At 40.4% G+C, this 21,749-nt stretch overlaps 2 protein-coding genes across 14 annotated transcripts in view; both read left to right on the top strand.

Moving 5' to 3' along the window:
- The window catches only part of KALRN (kalirin RhoGEF kinase), a 658,233-nt gene extending 651,249 nt beyond the window's left edge, over positions 1-6,984 (top strand). For all 13 annotated transcript variants that reach the window (XM_032869462.1, XM_032869460.1, XM_032869458.1 and 10 more), the window contains one exon: positions 79-6,984. In XM_032869462.1, coding sequence (XP_032725353.1) covers positions 79-624 — 546 coding nt within the window. In that variant the 3' untranslated portion in view covers positions 625-6,984. The remainder of the gene's footprint in view (positions 1-78) is intronic.
- Positions 6,985-8,432: 1,448 nt separating this feature from the next.
- UMPS (uridine monophosphate synthetase) overlaps positions 8,433-21,749 on the top strand; it is a 29,121-nt gene continuing 15,804 nt past the window's right edge. The window contains exons 1-3 of the mRNA XM_032869451.1: positions 8,433-8,656; positions 17,979-18,132; positions 20,045-20,716. Coding sequence (XP_032725342.1) covers positions 8,501-8,656; positions 17,979-18,132; positions 20,045-20,716 — 982 coding nt within the window. The 5' untranslated portion in view covers positions 8,433-8,500. The remainder of the gene's footprint in view (positions 8,657-17,978; positions 18,133-20,044; positions 20,717-21,749) is intronic.

Below are 21,749 nucleotides of genomic sequence, written 5' to 3'. Positions count from 1 at the left end.
ACCACCAGAGTCCTACTGGTAGACGAGACAGAGAGCTCAACTTGCCTTCTCTTCTCCCTCCCGCCTGGGTCTCCTCAGCCCGAAAACCTGCTCATTGACCTACGCATCCCAGTGCCTCGGGTGAAGCTCATTGACCTGGAGGACGCCGTCCAGATCTCGGGTCACTTCCACATCCACCACCTGCTGGGGAACCCCGAGTTCGCTGCCCCAGAAGTGATCCAAGGCATCCCTGTCTCCCTGGGCACAGACATCTGGAGCATTGGGGTTCTGACATACGTCATGCTGAGTGGGGTGTCCCCCTTCTTGGACGAGAGCAAAGAGGAGACCTGTATCAATGTGTGCAGAGTGGACTTCAGCTTCCCGCACGAATACTTCTGCGGCGTGAGCAATGCCGCCAGAGACTTCATCAATGTGATCCTGCAGGAAGACTTTCGCAGGAGGCCCACGGCAGCCACGTGCCTGCAGCACCCCTGGCTGCAGCCCCATAACGGCAGCTACTCCAAGATCCCCCTGGACACCTCCCGCCTGGCGTGCTTCATAGAACGCCGCAAGCATCAGAACGACGTGCGGCCTGTGCCCAATGTCAAGAGCTACATCGTCAACCGGGTCAACCAAGGGACGTAGTCGTCTCCTCACCCTTGGGGTTCCACATGGCAGTGCAGTGTGAACCAAAGCAAGACTGAATGTCTGTAAATAGTTCTGTTCATTTGCTCCACGCAGTTCTCTGGCTTGAGGGACGGACCTCTTCAACCTTGTCCGTGGCTATTCAGGGTCTGGGCAGCGGCAAAATTACCCTCAACCCAAGGGCTTTCCAGAAGGCCATTTAGAAGACAAAGATGTGAAGAGTCACCTAGAGTGTTAAAGAGAGGGGGCAAGGATACCAAGAATATGAGCCGTTATGAAATTTTAACAGTGAGTTCCACAACGGGCGGTGAGCTGGGCAAAGCTGCAGCTCCAAGTAGCAAGCGTAAAAGGTTTCTAACCCTGCTGAAATTGGAAGCAAGAAAGTTCTATTTAACAGAGGTGTCACGTATGTCCACTCTTCTGGTTTAGATTACTTTGATATAGTTTCTTAATAGCATTCACATATACAGTAAAATAGATCCCATTCGGGTTTCAGAGTTTTATAATATAGAGGTATATATGACCTCGATCCTAAGTAACTTTGAGCACTCCGATTAAGACAGTCCTTTATTTATCAAAGCATTACATTGTTTTGACTAAGCACAATAAGATGACAAGTTTTTTAGAGCATTTTATAAATCTTGTATAGAAATCTCTTACCAGAACCCATGCATTAAGAGAAAGCAATGTTACCCTTTTGCAATCTGTGAATGAGAAGCTTTTTCTCTCAGTCACGAGTATCTGATTAACATAGATTCTGTATATGAAACGCTACCCCCAAATTCACTGGCAGCTCAGAGTTTATCTGGCAGGAAAGCCTGCCAGGAAATAAGTCCAAATACAGTTAAGAGTTGTGGGGCTATTTTTATGTCTACACTCGGTTTGAACTAGGTAATGAATAAAACAGGTTCACACAAAAGGGCAAATAGAAAACTTTCCTACGGTTCCTATGAACAACGTTAACAACACTTTCTGACTTCTTCTACAGCTGTAGAAGGCAGTCCTCAGAAAGTTGGCTTGCTTTATTTCTAACCCCTTCTGGAAGCTGAGGGGTGCTTACCAAAAGGAGGCAGCCATATAGGCCTTTAAAGGCCTGGTCCCAAGTCCTTTTTGAAGCCATGGAATAAAATCTGATACATCACTCGGACAGAGCATTGAGTTTTAACTGCGTTTGCCGTACCTGTCACCACACAGCCGCTGACATTTCTCTGGACCAAAAGGACTAATTGCACTTTGAGGCCAATGCTGCTTTCTGGTGCGTATTCTCCACACAAGATGATTATGAACTGCCCTTTCCCCCCACGCTGGTGGAAAACAAACAAAAAAATCAGCCTGGGCATTTCATGGTTGTTTTTCTTTCTTGGTTTCTGGGGAAAATTTTCTGTTTTTTTTTTTCTGTTGGTCCATGATCCACGCTTTGTTTTCTAGGATGTGTTTTGAAAATTGCTATTATGCAAAATTACTTTAAAAACGTAACTCAAGTGTTTGTCCTCAAATCAGGTTTAATGGCACTGCTTCTCTCCTATAATAGGGTTGAGAAAATTGTGCAAGCAGAGAGTTTATGAGGGATAAATAGAATTACACATCTATCTAAATGAAAAGGATAGTAGACGTTAAGCCTGAACTTTAATATATAAAAACCCTTATTCCCACAGTGGAAATGTAAAATTAAAAGTACCCGTCTTTCTTTTCCGTCTGTTTCAGAGTCACCTTCCTCATCCACCCTCCAGCTCATCCCATCCGAGACTATAGATTAATCAATGACTAAGAAGTACAAGCAATAAGACTAGGTAGCACTTCGTATTTTTAGGATTAACCAAATACGTGGAAACTGATTTCATCTGTATTTGGTTCCTAGTTTGGGATGGCCCTGGGTCACCAAGGCACCCTCCCTCAGAGCCCACCCCTGACTAACCCTCCTAATCTCCATTTAGCTCTACATGTATATACAAATGCTATCTGATATGATATTTTAAAATTTAAAACATATTTACTAAAAAAAAATTTTTTTTAAGTAAACATGTCTTCATTGTGAGCTCTAGCCTAAAAGAAGAACGCCTGGTCCCTAGGGCTGGTCACGGGACAGAGGGCAGGTGCTGAGGATTCCAAACACCCATGGAGTGTGGCTTGGCAAGGTCTGTTTCGTCCACTGTGTGCAATGACTAAAGAACTCCCTGCTGAGTCTTTTCGAGTTTTTATGACCATGGAAGAGATAGGCTGAGTTTCTGCAGGAGAAGATTAGGGCCTCGGACAGTGGTGCACAGAAGACACAGGAGAACATTCACGAAACCGTGTTGTGGGAAGGCAGCTGACAGATTGTTAGAGCCAAAGCTTTTATATCAGCATCTCCAGGAGAGTTGGGACAGCCCAGGTGTGGGGTTGTGCAGAATCTCTCCTCCCCCCAGTATACATGTTGGGGAAGTGAGGAGATGGGAGAGGTGAGACATAGAAATGCAAAGTAGTATGATTCTGTTAACCGGAGCCAAAGTACAATCATTAGAGTAGAATTAATTTAATAGACGCCCCAAGAAAAAAGGGCATGTATTTTATATAGCTTGGTCACTGAAGAAAACTAACAGAGAGGTGTCCTGTCTCCAAAGCCCCTGCTTCTTCCCCAACAGGAGTAAGATAGCAGTCCTGCTTTGAGAATGCTCCACAGCCAGTTGGAAAGAAAAAGGAATCCCCGAAAGTAGGGCTGGGAAATGTACTTGAGGTTGCTGTGTGGGTGACCGTAGTGAGGGATGAAGGATTAGAAACCAGTTTCTTGTACCTGTTTTCGCAGATAGTTATGACTTTGTGGTAGAGAGACGGGGAGAAGAGAAAATGGTCCGCGTCTGCCATATTGTCATAGTTCTTGAAATCAAAACTGAACTAGGAATTAGTGTGAACTTCCAGCTGAAATGGGAAAAATTAATGTCAGTTGAAGTCATAAGTTTCTTGCCTGGCTTATATTCTTTGCATAGAGTTTGGGGTTTGTTTTGTTTTGTCAGGGTGGGATGCAGAGAGAAGGCAAAGATCAGGGACAACTCATATTAATTTTTCTAAAGATTTAATGATTTACTACATCTTTTACATTTGTTTCAAATTAAATAGATTTATATCCACGTACAGCTGAATGTTGGGAAAATTTTTAAGAAAAAAAAAATTGTAATGTTGGAGGATGTCCTTCTGGACTCTCACAGCCATAAACACTCTTGGGGGAGTAGAGGGAGCAGAGGGAAAGCTGGCTTCACCACTTTGTTGTTCACAAAGCCTTTATAAATAGTAGTGCCTTTCAGAGGGGAGGTTGGGAGATAAAGAAGTTCATTGTATTTAGATTGACTGATACTGCAGCATTTTTTTTATGTTAAAATATCTTTTAAATGAAAACATCTGGATATAGGGTGAGGCCAGGAATTCTTGAGTTTCAACCTCAGCTATTCCTGATTCGTCCTTTCTTACAGAAAGTCTTTGTTTTTTTTCTGTCCCAAATGTCCTCATTGTTAAAATGGGAAGTGGGGGAAGGAGGAGGGACTTTAATCTCATAGGAATGTTGCAAAAATAGCATAGTTGGGATGTCTAAAGAATACTTTGATTTTCTTAAAGTGCTACACACTGCCAGTGCTGAGAATTTTATTAACAGTAACTTTGAACATTCTGAGTTTTCAGTATTCATATTTTAGGATACCATTTGCAAACTCATGAGATTAAATTCTGTAAATTGATTTTAATTGGAAGTACCAGGTGCTCTTCGTCTAAATGTTATTTGGTCTTAGCCTGTAATTTCAGTCATTTGAAAGCTTGTCTACAGACAAAGGTTAGGAGAGCTGATGGTCTTACAGGAATAAGCTGTTTTCTCCGGTATTTCTGATGGCAGAGCCAGAGTAGAATGCCCTGCAAAGCGACTGCTGCTCTCTCTTCTCAAGCTTTATGCTCTGGAAAAATTGATGGAGAAGAACTCAAACAGCCACTTTCCTCACTGGAAGGGCAGAAATGAGAATAAACTACTGTTTGATATCACAACTCATTTCTTCAGAATCTCACCGGCATCCATTATAAGAGACAAATTATATGCACAGGTGCAGAAATGAATTGAACTGCTGAATTTTGAAGGGAAAACCTTGGATCTTTTTTTTTTTTTTTTAGGATAATTAGATGTTTCGGGGGTAGCATATTTGCTTTCCTATACTATCCATGATTTAATGCCCAAGAGTTAGGCATTCCTTGTTCGCTTGCCTATGTAAAAGAGCAGGGAAATTTAAACTTGTGAGAACATGAGGAAGCAAAGGCATTATAAATTAGATGGTGGTTATTTCTGCATATTAACTAAAACTTTGTCCCACAAATTTGATAGAGGAGGAAATACTATAGACCTAAAGGGTCTCTGTAGTAAGGCAAAAGTGCCAACTCACCACTTCCTTGTTCAGTTTTGAGGAATGTGGGCTTTACTCCTTTTTCTCCTGTGTAGCATCTCTGTGGAGTCTGGGTTAGGCTAACATAGTATGTGGGCTTCCAATGAATTTATTTGCATTATGGCTTTTCTATTTACTATTTAAAGTCTAGGGATCTTTTGGAAATTAATAATTAAATCTGGGGTGGATTTAGAAAAGACAAGGTTTATATATACTCCACAAAGAAAAGGAAAGCTACTGTGTTAATATTTATTTTCTAAAAACTGTAAGGCTCTCAGTTGTTTCACTATTTCTAGAGGGTTAAAAAGAGCTGAAATTTGTCTATAGCACTAGACAGTTTTAATAGGAAATATTATTCATGTGAGAAATCCATATAGAAATAGAACACAGAAATATCATAGGCCATATTTTCAAAGAAAAACATTTCTGCATTTTCCATGTTTGTAGAAGGTATAGCAGAGGAAAAAGCAATTACTCTAGGGCAAATTTTCATCTTTAAGGGACATTCTTGAAATTAATACTCATGAAAGCCTGAAATACTCATAGGCTACTGTGTTTTCTTGTCAGCCTGTTTGCTGGGAGATTCTAAAATACGATCGGGTTTCGCTTTATTCACATGATCAAGATCAACTGTTTCTTCAGATAGCGTTATTTCAGAGGGTGAGGATAGTTGAAAAAAGGGAGAGTGGTGGGGAAAAAGTGCAGATAAAATTCCTAGCGTCCCAACTTAAGCAAGCCAATTTGCTAGCCCAGGGAGAGCGAGCATTAAGAAGAGTTCCATCAACACCTGACTTCTATCAAGAAATGAATCCACATCCTGGAGTATTATGGGGACTTTTACCATGATCTCAGAGACTGTGGTTATGAATTTGAAGTCAGCAAACATACATATTCTCTTACTAACTTAAGCCATATCTGTCATCTCTTTGTCTGATTTTTTTGACCCTGGTGCTTTTACTTCTGTTTCTGCCAAACTCCAACCTGCTCTATGGGGAAGGTGAGTAACACCAGTAGTTAGGACAAATGTGAAGACTGAAAAACTAAACATACCCATCAGAATGAGATCCTAGTCAGAGAACGGCAGTGATCAAAGTGCAAACTGTTGGAAAATATGGATATATGTACATCTGTACATGTACATAGTGTATAATATGTATGTATATGTTCTTGCTCATATGCAGAAATCTATCCAGTTGAAGACAGCCCAGGTTGGTCAGTTTTTCTACTGGAAAACCATTAGGGCCATTCAAAACCATTAGGGCTGATGGGTGGAGTTCGAGCTTACTCAACTGGGAATTGTTTGCTGTCCTTTGAAGTCCACAAAACCAAATGAACAAAGCCTGAGACATAATGGGGCCATCGTTGAAGCTGTTTACCTAGGGTCACGAGTCTCTTTATATTTGAATTATTAATTATTTGTTTGCAAACTGCATTGGCACCTCTTGGTTTTGAGTGACCCCCCTCCCCACCAAGTCTTTTGAGAGTTTGGAGGGGGCTTCTCTGGCCTCAGATAAAGGGCCTTAATCCATAAGTGGATAGGTTTCCCCATAGGGACCATTACACATATACATATAAGTACATACGTCCATCAGGCTTGTAACAATTGATTTAAAATCACTCCACAGTATTGATAAATAGCTCTATATTTTCAAGGTGCAGAAGAATTCCACAGCCTTAATTATTTCAGTGTCTTGCTGGTCTGCCTTAAGTGTATCTTCTGGGTTTTTGGTTGTCTTATTATTTTTAAATTTTTCTGCAGTTCATTTTGTATGCACACAATGTCGTTTTGTAAAGGTAGGTTGTAAATATTTTATTTGTAAGTCAAAATCACTCATGTGTAATGTTGTAAAGTGAAGACCTGCTGTCTTGTTGTTACTACAGTATATGTTATAAGTTATGGATGAAACTTCAAAATGTACATCTCACAAGTTATGCATTCCTATAAATATACTATACTAAAGATATTATTTCTGGTGGTCTTTTTTCTTTTCTAATTAAAACCATTGTTCAAAGGAAAGAGTAATTTTTTTCTCTTCCCCAAATATATGAAGACCTTTGACAAGTTGAAAAGGGCACATTATTATTACAACACTTTTCCCCCCAGCACTTTGGAAAGAAAGCAACAACTTTGTAGCCTGGAGAAGTACTCTAAGACATTTATCTCCCACACCCCCCCAAAGTCAATTAAGTCTCAGGTGTGTATTATTAACTTAATTCTGGTATTCCAGGTGCTGACTGTTAAAAAAAAAAATAGACCATTTGAGCTAGATGTGACAAATTTATGCATCATGGTGTGTGCTCTCCGAGTCTGGATCAGCCTATACAGACATGATCAGGTCTGTGGGTGCCACACAAGTGTAAATGAGACTGATTCCGAGTACAGTGTCCATTAGGTAGAGTGTTAGAGAGTGTTAGAGATTGAAGTGTTTTGATTAGTTTACTTTGCCATTAAGAACAAAAATGTTTTAACATATGGCTTCTATTTCATCAAAATTTTACTGCGCTTATTTGAAACAATAAACAAGTCTCAAAAGCACAGGTTCTTCACACTGGCAGGTCAGCACAATCTCGCCAAAAATAGACATTAAAAATATAGAAATCAGAATCGATTTAATGAGTAATCATCACGAGCCCTACGGTTTTAAGGGTTATTTCCCTTAAAGTATTGCCTTCTACACATAACGGGAATTTCCCCCCACTTTAAGGGGTTTATTTGTAAAGACCAAATACGCTTGGGTATTCAGATTGGCTGGCAAAATTATCCTCCTGGATAACACTGATATGGAGCAATTCATTCTCCTCTACTCTCCTCCCTCCCTTCCTCATCTGCTGTACACTTACTTCTACCTGCCAAGCAGCCGAGCTACTCTAACGGGAATAAACACACTCCTCCCAGGACACACGGTTTCGACAGAAGAGGTCATGAACCACTACCTGCAAAGCGCTTTACGGTCCCGTGGGCAGTTTGCTCTGACATTGTCATGTGCCAGATGCCATGAAGCTAGTTAAGAACTGAGTAAAGACCTTATTGTCTGTTTGGTGAAACCGGGGTCAGAGGAGGGAGGGCTATGAGAGAAGGGGAGTCGTGGCTAATACTGGCAAATAACTACACGCTGCGCCGGGCAGTAGATAATTAAGGGGACACTGAGCTAGAAAACGGGCAGGATTTACACAACCTCTCTAGAGAGGCTCGGCTTTGGGACTCGGAGGTAGTCTAGATATTCGGAGCTTTGAACTCCAGCCACCCGATCCACAGACGGCAGGCTGAAACACCAGGCGCTAAGCGTGGAGCACTTCCTCCAGCAGATACCCCCACCGCCCACCGGCCTTTTAAAGCCTGGAGCTGGGCCCTGCGAGCCCCGAGGCTGCCGGAAGAGGCCGTGGAAGAGGCGGCGGAAGAGGCGGGGCTTCCTTGGGTGACGCCATCGAGGCGCCGCAAACCTGGCGCGCTTTGGAGTTTAGAACAGGCCCGGGAGCGCGTGGAGATGGCAGCCGCGGAAGCAGCTTTGGGGTCGTTGGTCACGGGTCTGTACGACGTGCAAGCCTTTAAGTTTGGGAACTTCGTACTGAAGAGCGGGCTCTCCTCCCCTGTTTACATCGATCTGCGTGGCATCGTGTCTCGACCGCGTCTTCTGAATCAGGTAGCCAGCCCGGGAAAGGGAGGAACGGGTTTGGGTGCCGGCAATGGGGACAAGGAAGTAGGGAGGATGAAGGAGTTGGGCTGTGGGTGAGAGCAAAAGAGCCAAGCAGGCAGCCGACCCTACTGGGGTCCTAGGGAGTCGATTTGGGAAGCCCAGAGGCCAGGAACTGTTAGGCTCTTGGGGACCATTGATGCAAAATGAACAGACCTTTCTTAAAATTAATTTTAAAAGGGGGGTGGGTAGAGTCTTACTCGGAACCCAGTTAGAACAGCTTTTAGGTACTCATAATCTTCAGAAAGAAGAGAGCGCTCTCGGGAAGGAACATTTGGTGCAGGATTATATATATATTTTTAACGTAGTTAGAATCACCATGATGAAAGGCTTCAGAAAGTTAACACGTTTTGTCTTATGTTTTTAGTATGTAGAAGGCTATATGACTTTAATCTTATGGGAACCAAGGAGGTTTTTAAATTTTTCTTTATGTTTGGAATATCTTTTTTTTTTTCTTTTTTCAATGAAGCAGATGTACAATGTGTGTACGTTTTGGGCAGAAATGGAGCCCAAACTTTGAGGGTTTGCTTCCCTGGGAGATCAGGAGCAGGGCCCACAAACATGAAGAGTTGAGAGTTTTCTTTATCTTATCAGGACCTAGACAGCAGCCTGCTGGTTGACTAATGCTGGTTTTGATACGTCCTTTCCAAGAGTCAGGAAGCCCAGTTTGGAGCACTGTTGACAGCACAGAAATAGTCCAGTGAGTTCTGTATTTAACTCCGAGAAAATAAGATGTGGGGGACAAAGGAGAAGGTGGACAGGGAAAGAATTTAGTAGCTGCTTACATGTTAGGGAGGGTTGTTAGCTTAGAAAGGGAGATTTGATTTTGCACTTTGTGGCCAGAAGCAAGAATGAAGGCCAGAGGATAAACATCTCATGGAGGCACTTTTTTGGTGAAAATAAGGAAAAAGTATGTACAAATTAGAGGTTTCTAGCACAGTGTTTTTCAATCTTTGACTAAATATGAATCACCTGCGAATTTTGTTAAACTGCGTAATCTGATTTGAGTTTATCTAAGGCAGGGCCTGAGGTGATGTCTTTCTAACAAGCTGCGGGTTGGAACTGCTGACCGTAGTGGATAGAAGGGTCTGAATGTGGTGTCCAGTAGAGTTGCTTCTTAGCCACATGTGAATACTGGGCATTAAGAATTTTAAAATTGAGGGCGCCTGGGTGGCTCAGTGGGTTAAGCCGCTGCCTTCAGCTCAGGTCATGATCCCAGGGTCCTGGGATTGAGCCCCTCATCGGGCTCTCTGCTAAGCAGGGGGCCTGCTTCCCTCTCTCTCTGCCTGCCTCTCTGCCTACTTGTGATCTCTCTCTGTCAAATAAATAAATAAAATCTTTAAAAAAAAGAATTTTAAAATTGAAATAATCCCGGCTCCTGGGTGGCTAAATTGGTTAAGCATCTGCCTTCGGCCTTCGGGGTCCTGGGATTGAGCCCTGTCAGGCTCCCTGTTCAGCTGGGAGTCTGCTTTTCCCTCTCTCTGTGCCCCTCCCCAACAACCGCTCATGCACGCTCTCTCTGAAGTAAATAAAATCTTTAAAAACTAAATTGAAATAATCACATGTGGCTAGTGGGACATTGGACAGTGCAGTTAGAGAATATTTCTGTCCTCAGCGAAGATTTATCAAGAAGATAGGCATTTCCTCCACCACCTAAGGGTTTATTCTCACCCTTGGAGAACCCTACTTTGTGAGGTTATGATAAAAAAGGATTGAAACACTAGTTTAAGTGGGTTGGACTGTTCTCACCATCAAGAATCATGGTATGGTTCATTTCTTCTGTAGCAAGAAGGTGAATGACTAAGGGTCTTCTAATGAAAAACAGGCTTTTTTTTTTTTTTTTTTTTTTTTTTGGACAAGTCAGTTGATGACTAAAAATTGCTTTTTGATATTAGATCTTAGTGTGTGTGTGATTTTTGGTAGTTAACTCAGGAGTTGAAACCATTGAGAGACTTAGCTGTAATGGAACTCCTTTTGTATCTACTTAATTATGAAAATGGGATTTCTCAGTATTTGCACCCCCAAAAAACTCAACAGAATTTACACTAAACTCTAACTTCCTAGTGGTAAGGAATATTCAGTTTAAGTAGATAACATAGGGGCGCCTGGGTGGCTCAGTGGGTTAAGTAGATAAACAAATGGGGGTTACCATTCATTTCACTAAGAAAAGTATTTACAAAATAATACATTCTTTTTTTTTTTAATTTTACTTATTTATTTGACAGAGAGATCACAAGTAGGCAGAGAGCGGGGAAACAGGCTCCCTGCTGAGCAGAGAGCCTGACACGGGGCTCGATTCCAGGACCCCGAGACCATGACCTGAGCCAAAGGCAGATGCCTAACCCACTGAGCCACCCTAACAGTTGTAATGATAACACGTTTTTTAATATTTTTATGGTCATGGGAATTAATAGAAAATTTACAGTTTTAAATTTGAATTTATATATATTTTTGTTGTGGAGAAGTATGATAGAGTGATCACTAAAAGTTTTCTAAGTATAAACTGTTGCATTAGAATAAAATTCTGTGCAGACAGTAGGATGAAATAAGAATTCCAAAATGTAAAATTTTTCCAGCTTTCATATCAGCATTCTCGTATTTTTTAAAATGTAGATGGTTGGGGCACTTGAGTGGCTCATTCTGTTGGGTGTCTGCCTTGGGTTCAGGTCCTGATGTCGGGTTCCTGGGATCGAGCTCCCTACGCAGCTGGGAGCCTGCTTCTCCCTCTCCCACTGCTGCTTCCCCTGCTTGTGCTCTCTCTATATATAACATACATATTTATATATAGATATACCTATATATATCACTATGTAATAAATATATATATAAGTATATATATAAGTATATATAAATAATAAAATCTTCAAAAAATAAAATGGAGATGGTCAGTATTAAATCACTATAGCATTTGAATTTCATTGTGTTCATGCAAAGGAGTGACAACAGTTCTAGGATAATATAATTTTTTAGTACTCTAGAAATTAAATCTTTAGCAACTTAAAAATATTCACAGAATTTTCAAGTCTACAAGTATAGGTGAGGGCGCCTGGGTGGCTCTGTCCTTAAGCATCTGCCTTGGGCTCGGGAATGAGTCCCACATCAGGCTCTCTGCTTTGCAGGAAGTCCAGTCTTCCTCTCCCACTCCACCTGCTTATGTTCCCTCTCTCACTGTGTCTCTCTCTGTCAAATAAGTAAATAAAATCTTAAAAAAAAAAATACAGGTGAAAAAAAAATTGAAGATCTGATCTAGTTCACTAAGCAGTTTTTCTTGTTTAAGATTTTTAAAAATTATTTGAGAGCGAGCAAGTGCACACAAGCCGGGGGCGTGGGGGGGTGGAGGGAGGGAGAAGCAGATTCCCCACTGAACAGGGAGCCTGCTGTGGGGCTTGATCACAGGACCCTGTGATCATGACCTGAGCAGAAGGCAGACAAGCTTAACTGACTGAGCCACACACATGCCCCTTCACTAAGCAATTCTCAAATAAGTTTGCCTTTTTTTTTTTTTTTTTAAATAAGGTGGTGTTGGATGAGAGGATGCATTCTAGCATTAAAATGTGAGGATTTATATGGGAAAGGATCTTATAAACTAGTACTCACACAATAGGATCTGTACTTAGGAAACTTATTTTTAATTTTTTGGTATGTATTTTGCATTGATTTTTTTTTATCAATATTATTGAGACTACAAACCCTATGCTGTATGTTATGTCTCCATGAGTTCCTTATAACTGGAAGTTTGTATCACTTAATCCCCTTCATGTATTTCACCAAGCCCCCTCCCCAGCCCCTCCAGCCCCTCCATGCTCATAACCAGTGATTTGTTTTCTGTGTCAGTGAGTCTGTTTCTGTTTTGTTTGTTCATTTTGTTTTTTAGATTGCACATGTAGGTGAAATCATATGGTATTTTCCTTTCTCTGTCTCACATTTCACTTAGCATAGTAAATACCTTCTAGGTCCCTCCATGTTGTCACAAATGGCAAGATTTCATTCTTTTTTATGGCTGAGTAATATTCCATTGTGTGTATCTATACCACATCTTTCTGCATCTATCTGTGGACTTCCTTATCTTGTTTGTTGTAAATAATATGGGGGTGCATTTTCTTTTCGAATTGGTATTTTAATTTTCTTCAGGTAAATACCAAGAAGTGGAATTACTAGATTGTACAGCATCTCTATTTTTAATTTTTTGAGGAACTTCCATAGTGTTTTCCAAAGTGGCTGCCCCAATTTACATTCCTACCAGCACTACACAGGGGCTCCATTTTATGAACTCTACAGGCTCTCCAACATCTATTCCTTATCTCCTTGATCATAGCCATTCTGAAAGGTGAGGTGGTATCTCTTTGTGCTTTTGATTTGCATTTCCCTGATGATTAGTGATGTTGAGCATCTTTTCATGTGCATATTGGTTCTCTGTATGATCTGTATGTCTTCCTTTGGAAAATGTGTATTTGGGTCCTTTGCCCATTTTTTAATTGGATTGTTTTGCCAGTATTTTGTTCTACAAGTTCTTTATATAATTTCTATTTAACTCTTTATTGGATATATCATTTGCAGATATCTTCTCCCATCAGTAGGCTGCCTTTTTGTTTTGTTGATGGTTTTATTCCCTATACAGTAGCTTTTTATGTTGATGTATTTTGATTGTTTATTTTTTTCTTCTGTTGCTTTTGCCTGAAGAGAGAGATCAGAGAAATACTGCTAAAACCCCTGCCCAAGAGTTCACTGCCAGTGTTTTCTTTTAGAAGTTAAGTGGTTTCGGTTCTTAGGTTGAGGTCTTTAATCCATTTTGAATTTATGGTGTAAGAAAGCAGCCTAGTTTAGTTCTTTTGCGCGTAGCTCTCCAATTTTCCCAACACCATATATTGAAGAGACTGTCCTTCCCCCATTGTATATTCTTGCCTCCTTTGTTGTAGATTAATTGATTGTATATGAGTGGGTTTATTTCCAGACTCTCAGTCCCATTGATCTGTGTGTCTGTTTTTGTGCTAGTAATATACTGTTTATGGTTACTTTAGCTTTGTAGGATGGTTTGAAGTCTGGGATTGTGATTACTTCTAGCTTTGTTCTTCTTTCTCAAGATTACTCTGGCTTTTTGGGGATTTTGTGGTTCCACACAAATTTTAGGATTATTTGTTCTAGTGCTGTGAAAAATGCTGTTGGGATTTTTGTAAGGGTTGTATTGAATCCGTTATTCCCTTTGAGGAGTGTGGACATCTTAGCAAGAATTGATATTGCTAATCTACGAGCACAATATATCTTTCTGTTTACTTGGGTCATCTTCAGTGTCTTTAATCAGAGTTTTACAGTTTCCAGTATAAGGTTTATTTTTACCTTCTTGGTTAAGTGTATTCCTAGCAATTTAATTCCTTTTGATGCTATTATAAATGGGATTGTTTTCTTGATTTCTCTTTCTGCTACTTTGTGTCTAGAAACACCACAAGGGTGCCTGGATGGCTCAGTCTGTTAAGCATCTGCCTTTGGTGGCTCAGGTCACAATCCCAGGGTCCTGAGAATGAGCCCCAGATCAGGCTCCCTGCTCTGCAGGGAAGTCTGTGTCTCCCTCTCCCTCTGCCCCTGCTTGTGCTCTCTCCTTCTCTCTCATTCTCTCAAATAAATAAAATCCTTTTTAAAAAAGATTTTATTTATTTATTTGACAGAGGGATCACAAGTAGGCTGAGAGGCAGGCAGGAGGGTGGGAAAGTAGGCCCCTAGCTGAGCAGAGAGCCCGATATGGGGCTCCATCCCAGGACCCTGAGACTATGACCCAAGCCGAAGGCAGAGGCTTAACCCCCTGAGCTACCCAAGCACCCCTCAAATAAATAAAACCTTAAAAAAAAAACAAACCCACAGATACCTGTATATTGATTTTGGATCCTTCAACTTTACTGAATTCGCTTAGTAGTTCTAATAGTTTTTTGGTGGAGTCCTTAGGGTTTTTTCCTTTAAAAAAAAAAAGTTTAATTGAAGTATAGTTGACATATATTAGTTCCACGTGTACAACATAGTGATTTGACAATTATATACATGTTGAAGGGCTCACTACAGTAAGTGTAGTTACTGCCTCACCATACAAAGTTATTTTTTTTTAATATTTTCTTTATTTATTTGACAGACAGAGATCACAAGTAGGCAGAGAGGCAGGCAGAGACAGAGGATCGAGCCCCGCCAAGCAGAGAGCCCAATGCAGGCCTCAATCCCAGGACCCCAAGATCATGACCCAAGCCGAAGGCAGAGGCTTAACCCACTGAGCTACCCGGGTGCCCCCAAAGTTATTTCAGTATTGTTGACTATATTCTCTGTGCTGTACTTTTCTTCCCAGTGACATTTATTTTAAACTCTGAATCCCCTTCAGCTGTTTCTCCTATCCCCCCACACCACTCTGCTCTGGTAACCTCCAGTTCTCTATGAGTCTGCCTTCTTTCTTCCTTTTCTTTCTTTTTTTGGTTGTTTTTAAATTGAAATAGAATTGGCATACAGTGTTATATTAGTTTCAGGTGTACAGCAGTGATTGGACAACTCTACTACCTGCTATGCTCATCACAAGTGGAACTACCATCTGTCACTGTTCCCTACTCTGTACCTTTAATTCCCATTCCATAACTAGAAATCCATACCTCCCACTCCCCATTACCCATTTTGCCCATCTCCTCACCTCCTCCCCTCTGGTACCACCAGGTCATTCTCTGTAGTTGTGGGTCTGCTTCTGCTTTTTGTTTGTTTTTTCTTTTGTTTTTTAGATTCCACATATATGTGAAATCATACAGGATTTGTCTTTCTGCCTCTTATTTCACTCAGCATAATACCCTCAGGGTCTGTCCGTGTTGTCATAAACGGCAAGATCTCATTTTCTATGGCTGAGTAATATTCTGTTGATCTATTGATGGACACCTGGCTTGCTTCTGTATCTTGGCTATTGCAAATAATGCTGTTGTAAACATAGGGGTGCATATATCTTTTCGAATTAGTATTTTTGTTTTTTTGGGTAAGTACCCAGAAGTGAAATTGCCGGATCAAATGATAGTTCTATTTTTAATTTTTTGAGGAATGTCCATACAGTTTTTCATAGTGGCTATACCAATTAATATTCTTACCATCAGGACACAAGAGTTACCTTTTCTTCACATTCTTGCTGATATTTATTCTTGTCTTTTTTCTTTTTTAGAAGACTTTATTATTTATTTATTTGAGAGAGAGATTGAGAGAATGAGTGGGAGGAGGGGCAGAGAGAGAAGCAGACTCCCCACTGAACAGGGAGCCTGCCGCAGGGCTCCAGCCCAGGACCCTGGGATCATGACCTGAGCTGAATGCAGACACTTAGCTATCTGAGCCACCCAGGTGCCCCTATTCTTGTCTTTTTGATGGCCATTCTAGAAAGGGTAAAGTGAAACCTCATTGTGGTTTTGATTTGCATTTCCCTGATAATTAATGATGCTGATCAGCTTTTCATGTAAGTGTTGGCAATTTGTCTTCTCTGGAACAGTGTCTATTTTTAAGTTGGGTTGATTTTTTTGTTATTGAGGTATTTGAGTTATTTATGTTTTAGCCCCATAGCCAGATATATGATCTGCAGATATTTTTGGTTTTTGGTTTTTGGTTTTTTTTTTTCCATTTTGTTGGTGATTTCTTTTACTGGGCAGAGGCTTTTTAGTTGGATGTAGTCCCACTTATTTATTTTTGGTTTTGGTGTCAAATCCAAAAAAATCATTGCTAGGACCTTTGTCAAGGAGCTTGTCACCTGTGTTTTCTTCTAGGGGTTTTATGGTTTCGGGTCTTACATTCAAGTCTAATCTATTTTGTGTTAATTTTTGTGTGTGGTATAAGATAGTGGTCCAGTTTCATTATTTTGCATGAGACTGTCTAGTTTTCCCAATACCATTTATTGAAGAGATCGTCCTTTTCCCAGTTTATGTTCTTGGCTCCTTTGCTATAAATTAATTGACCATATAAGTATAGGTACATTTCTGGGCTCTATTTTGTTCCATTGATGTGTCTGTTTCTATGCTAATACCACAATCTTCTAATTACTCTAGCTTTGTAGTATTCCTGAAATCAGGGATCATGATGCCTTCAGCCTTATCTTTCTTAAGATTGCTTTGGCTGTTTGGGATCTTTTGGGCTTCCATACAAATTTTAGGATTGTTCTGTTTCTGTTAAAAAAAAAAGCCATTGGAATTTTAATAGGGGTTGCTTTGTATCTGCTTTGGGTAATGTGGACATTTACAATTCATAAGCAAGGAATACCATTGCATTTATTTCTTTCTTCACTTTCTTTCACCAGCGTCTTAAAGTTTTCAGTGTATAGGTCTTTTACTTTGGTTAAATTTATTCCTAGGTTTTTTACTTTCTCGATGCAAATTAAGTAGTATTCTCTTCTGAAACTTTTTAAAAAAGATTTTATTTATGTATTTGAGAGAGAGAGCATGAGCAGGGAGGAGGAGGAGGGAGAAGGAGAAGCAGACTTCCCGCTGAGCAGGGAACCTGACATGGGGCTCCATCCCAGGACCTTAAGATCATGACCTCAGCCCAAGGCAGTTGCTTAGTTGATTGAGCTATTCAAACACCCCGAAATTTTTTTCTTTTCTTTTCTTTTCTTTTCTTTTCTTTTCTTTTCTTTTCTTTTCTTTTCTTTTCTTTTCTTTTCTTTTCTTTTCCTTTCCTTTCCTTTCCTTTCCTTTCCTTTCCTTTCTTGATATTATTTCTTTCTTTCTTTCTTTCTTGATATTATTTCTTTATTTGACAGAGAGAGATTGACCGTGAGAGAGGGAACACAAGCAGGGGGAGAGGGAGAAGCAGGCTCCCCGCTGAGCAGGTATCCAATGTGGGGCTGGATCCCAGGACCCTGGGATCATGACCTGCGTGGAAAGCAGACGCTCAATGACTGAGCAAGCAGACTGAGCCACTCAGGCATCCCCCGAAACTTTTTTCAATAAAGACTTCTTTCAGGCCGGTATACAGAAAGGTTTAGATAGTCACATCATAATAAATTACTAAGGGAAATTAGGAGCCATTCTTAGTCTTTGGGGTCAAAATTCTGTGTTGCCCTTAGAGCAGACCCTGAGTTGTCCAGGCAAGTGGGGTCATTCTTATGTTTTTATATTTGCAAACTGGGATTTATAGAGGGTCATGTGACAAAAAGGCATACATACTTTTCTGATCAAGTTTGGGGTACCTGCTTTTGGTTTATTACTGTCTTTAATGTTGTGTTAACATGATTTATACACACCATTTAAGATAATAATATATAGTTTATGTGTTCATTTTCTTACAGGTTGCCGATATTTTATTTCAAACTGCCCAAAATGCAGGAATCAATTTTGACACCGTGTGTGGAGTACCTTATACAGCTTTACCGTTGGCTACAGTTATCTGTTCAACCAACCAAATTCCAATGCTTATTAGAAGGAAAGAAACAAAGGATTATGGTAAAATAAAAGTATTTTAAGCTTTAAGTTGATACATAACCTGATAATGTTGGAGTTTTTTCTTCTAGGCTCTGACTGGTGTTTGCTAAAGTCACCTTGGATATTCTTCAAAGGTCCTTTAGAATTGGTTAACTGTTACTATAAATCACCTTCCCTTCCTTTAGATTCTAGAGGTACAATGTTTTATACTGAACAATGTAAAAAAGTGCTTTTTTTTGTACTATATCTGTTAAACCTAATGTTTTTAACCAGTCCTTCTCTTAGCAGCAGAATGTTCTAAGGGCACATACTTTCCTGGTATGTTTGTAATTTAAACTGCATAAAGAGAAATGCCACATAAAATTCTCTAAAGGAAGATGATATTTTCATGGGTCCTTGGCAGTAGGTTATAAGGTGTGTGTTTTATACATGTGAGTTTGCTTTAAAAACAAAGCAGTCAAGGGGCACCTGGCTGGCTTAGAGGAGCATGGGACTCTTGACCTTGGGGGTTGTGAGTTTGAGCCCCATATTAGGTGTAGAGATTACTTAAAAAAAAAAAAAAAAAAAAACCTTAAAAAAGTCCAATCAATCTAAAAATACTGGAACTGACTTCGTATTTGGTGACATTAAGGAATTAATGGGGTTTTTTGTTTAATGCTGGTGTGACAGTATTTCTTTTTTTTTTTTTTTTAAGATTTTTATTTATTTGTGAGAGAGAGCAAGCATAAGCAGGCAGAGGCAGAGAGAGAAGCATGCTCCCTGCCGAGCATGGAGCCTGATGTCGGACTCAATCCCAGCACCCCAGGATCATGGCCCGAGCCAAAGGCAGTGGCTTAACCAACTGAGCCACCCAGGTGTCCCGTACTTAGTAATTTTTTTTTTTTGTAGAGTCCTTACCTTTTACAAGATGCATTCTAAAAAATTTTATGGTGAAAATCATGACATCTGGGGTTTGCTTCTAAAAATTATGGAGGGAGGGAAGAGAGGTGGGGATGTAGCTGAAACAAGAATTACCATGGATTAAGTGGTGAGGCATTTAGAGGGTTTGTTACACTTCTTTGTCTAGTTTTGCTTGAAATTCTCCATTTAAAACAATATTTTTCATATTAGATATTGTTATTAGACGAATTTGATAGTGGAAACTAGAAAACAAGTCTCTAGAAAATGTGTGTGTCTGTAAGTAGTCTATGGTGGGGGTTGCAGTGGGGAAGCACTTGTACTCACGTTGCATTATATAACTCATAAAGTTGTAGTGGTGCATCTAAATGGTTGCTGAGCATTTATTTCCTCAAAAGGCCAGTTATTTGGCTGATCTTGAGTCACGAGCTGTTTGTTGGTGGATAAAGGAATGATTTCATTGATGGTATTGGGTCACTGTTTCATAACTTTCCTTGATCTAGGTTATCTTGCTTTAAGAAACTCCACATTTAAAATTTTGATCATGAACACATTAAGTGGTGTTTATTTACACTATAAAGTAATTTGCTAGTTTTGCTGTAAATATTCTCTGTATGTAACTTTGACAATTTCCAGGTAGGGGAACACTGAACACATGGTAATCATGGCTCACTGAAGATTTATCAGGAATAAAGATAAAGTAGCTCTAAAGTAGATTATCGGGGATGCCTGGGTGGCTCAGTTGGTTAAGTGGCTGCCTTCAGCTCAGGTCCTGGGATCGAGTCCCACATTGGGCTCCTCGGTCGGCAGGGAGCCTGCTCCTCCCTCTGCCTGCTCTGCCTGCTGTTCCCCCTCCTTGTGCGTGTTCTCTCTGTCCTAAATAAATAAACTCTTTTTAAAAAATAGATTATCAGAACATAAGGTTTAGATCATCCACCTCTTCATAAACATGTGCCAAATTTATAAGGCCAGATATATCTTGAGTTGGCTGAAATATACACTTTTAAATTGAAGTCAACAATGTTTTCTTTTCTAGGTACTAAACGTCTTGTAGAAGGAGCTGTTAATCCAGGAGAAACCTGTTTGATCATTGAAGATGTCGTTACCAGTGGATCTAGTGTTTTGGAAACTGTTGAGGTTCTTCAGAAGGAGGGCTTGAAGGTCACTGATGCCATAGTGCTGCTGGACAGAGAACAAGGAGGCAGAGACAAGTTGCAGGCGCATGGGATCCATCTCCACTCAGTGTGTACATTGTCCAAAATGCTGGAGATTCTTGAGCAACAGAAAAAAATTGATGCGGAGATGGTTGAGAGAGTGAAGAGATTTATTCAGGAGAATGTTTTTGTGGCAGCTAATCACAATGATTCACTCCTTCCTGTAAACAAAGCTCCTGGAGAACTCACCTTTGGCGCACGTGCAGAGCTGCCTAGGATTCACCCAGTTGCGGCGAAGCTTCTCCGGCTTATGCAGAAGAAAGAGACCAATCTCTGTCTGTCTGCTGATATTTCAGAGTCCAGAGAGCTGTTGCAGCTAGCAGATGCTTTAGGACCCCGCATCTGCATACTCAAGACTCATGTGGATATTTTGAATGATTTTACCCTAGATGTGATGAAGGAGTTAACGGCTCTGGCAAAACGCCATGAGTTCTTAATATTCGAAGACCGGAAATTTGCAGATATAGGAAACACAGTAAAAAAACAGTATGAAGGTAAGCATTATTTAGGAATCTGCAAAAATAGAAATTTAGCTTACACTGCCTGAAGAACAAAAGGAAATGTATGGACTCCCATCACTGAAAGTCTAACCATGGAAGAGTCTGTCAAGCATGGTTGGATCTAGGAGCTCAAGTGCAAGTCTTTTGAACTTGCATTCTTGCCATCTCTCAGCTCTGCTTTCTTCTCTGTTTGACCTCTTTCTCAGGTAGGCACACTCCTTATGCCTATCCCAAATGAGTCACTCAGGCCTGGGTTAAAGAATACCTTTACTAGCTTGGTAATATAGGCCATGCTTCTGGTGATGCGAGGTTGTTAACTAAATTTTTTTAATTGAGCTGTGGTCACAGGTAGTTTCCCCAAAGAAAATGGGTGTGCTGATGCCTAAAGAAAGGGATGCAGGTGTTAAGCAGACAAAAATGACAGGTGTTGGCCTTAGCAGAATACCCATGAGTTCTGAATATTTGAAAAATGAAAATTGCAGATATAGAAAAGAATGAAATCAAAGTGTAAAGTTGTAACATTTATTTTTGGCAAAAAAAAAGACCTATTGGCATACTTTTTTGTTGATAAATGGGAGCTCAAAATAGAGCATATATTGGTTTAAAAAAAATCTACTTAATTTTCTACCCATTCTGTAGTTCTGTAATATTGTATAGGACAGCTTTTTTTACTTAAATAAGAAGATAAAATGTCTGTTGAGGGGCGCCTGGGTGGCTCAGTGGGTTAAGCCTCTGCCTTCGGCTCAGGTCATGGTCCCGGGGTCATGGGATCGAGCCCCGCATCGGGCTCTCTGCTCAGCAGGGAGCCTGCTTCCCTTCCTCTCTCTCTGCCTGCCTCTCTGCCTACTTGTGTTCTCTCTCTGTCAAATAAATAAATAAAAATCTTTTTTAAAAAAAAAAAAAAGGGTCTGTTGAAAGGTTAATGCTTTTTTTTTTAAATTTAAAGATTTTATTTATTTGACAGAGAGAAATCACAAGTAGGCACAAGCAGGCAGACAGAGAGGGGGAAGCAGGCTCCCTGCTGAGC

The sequence above is a fragment of the Lontra canadensis genome, unplaced genomic scaffold, assembly GCF_010015895.1.
Source record: "Lontra canadensis isolate GAN:19392208 unplaced genomic scaffold, GSC_riverotter_1.0 scaffold38, whole genome shotgun sequence".
NCBI classification, from domain to species: domain Eukaryota; kingdom Metazoa; phylum Chordata; class Mammalia; order Carnivora; family Mustelidae; genus Lontra; species Lontra canadensis.
This window is presented reverse-complemented; position numbering and strand designations above follow the sequence as displayed.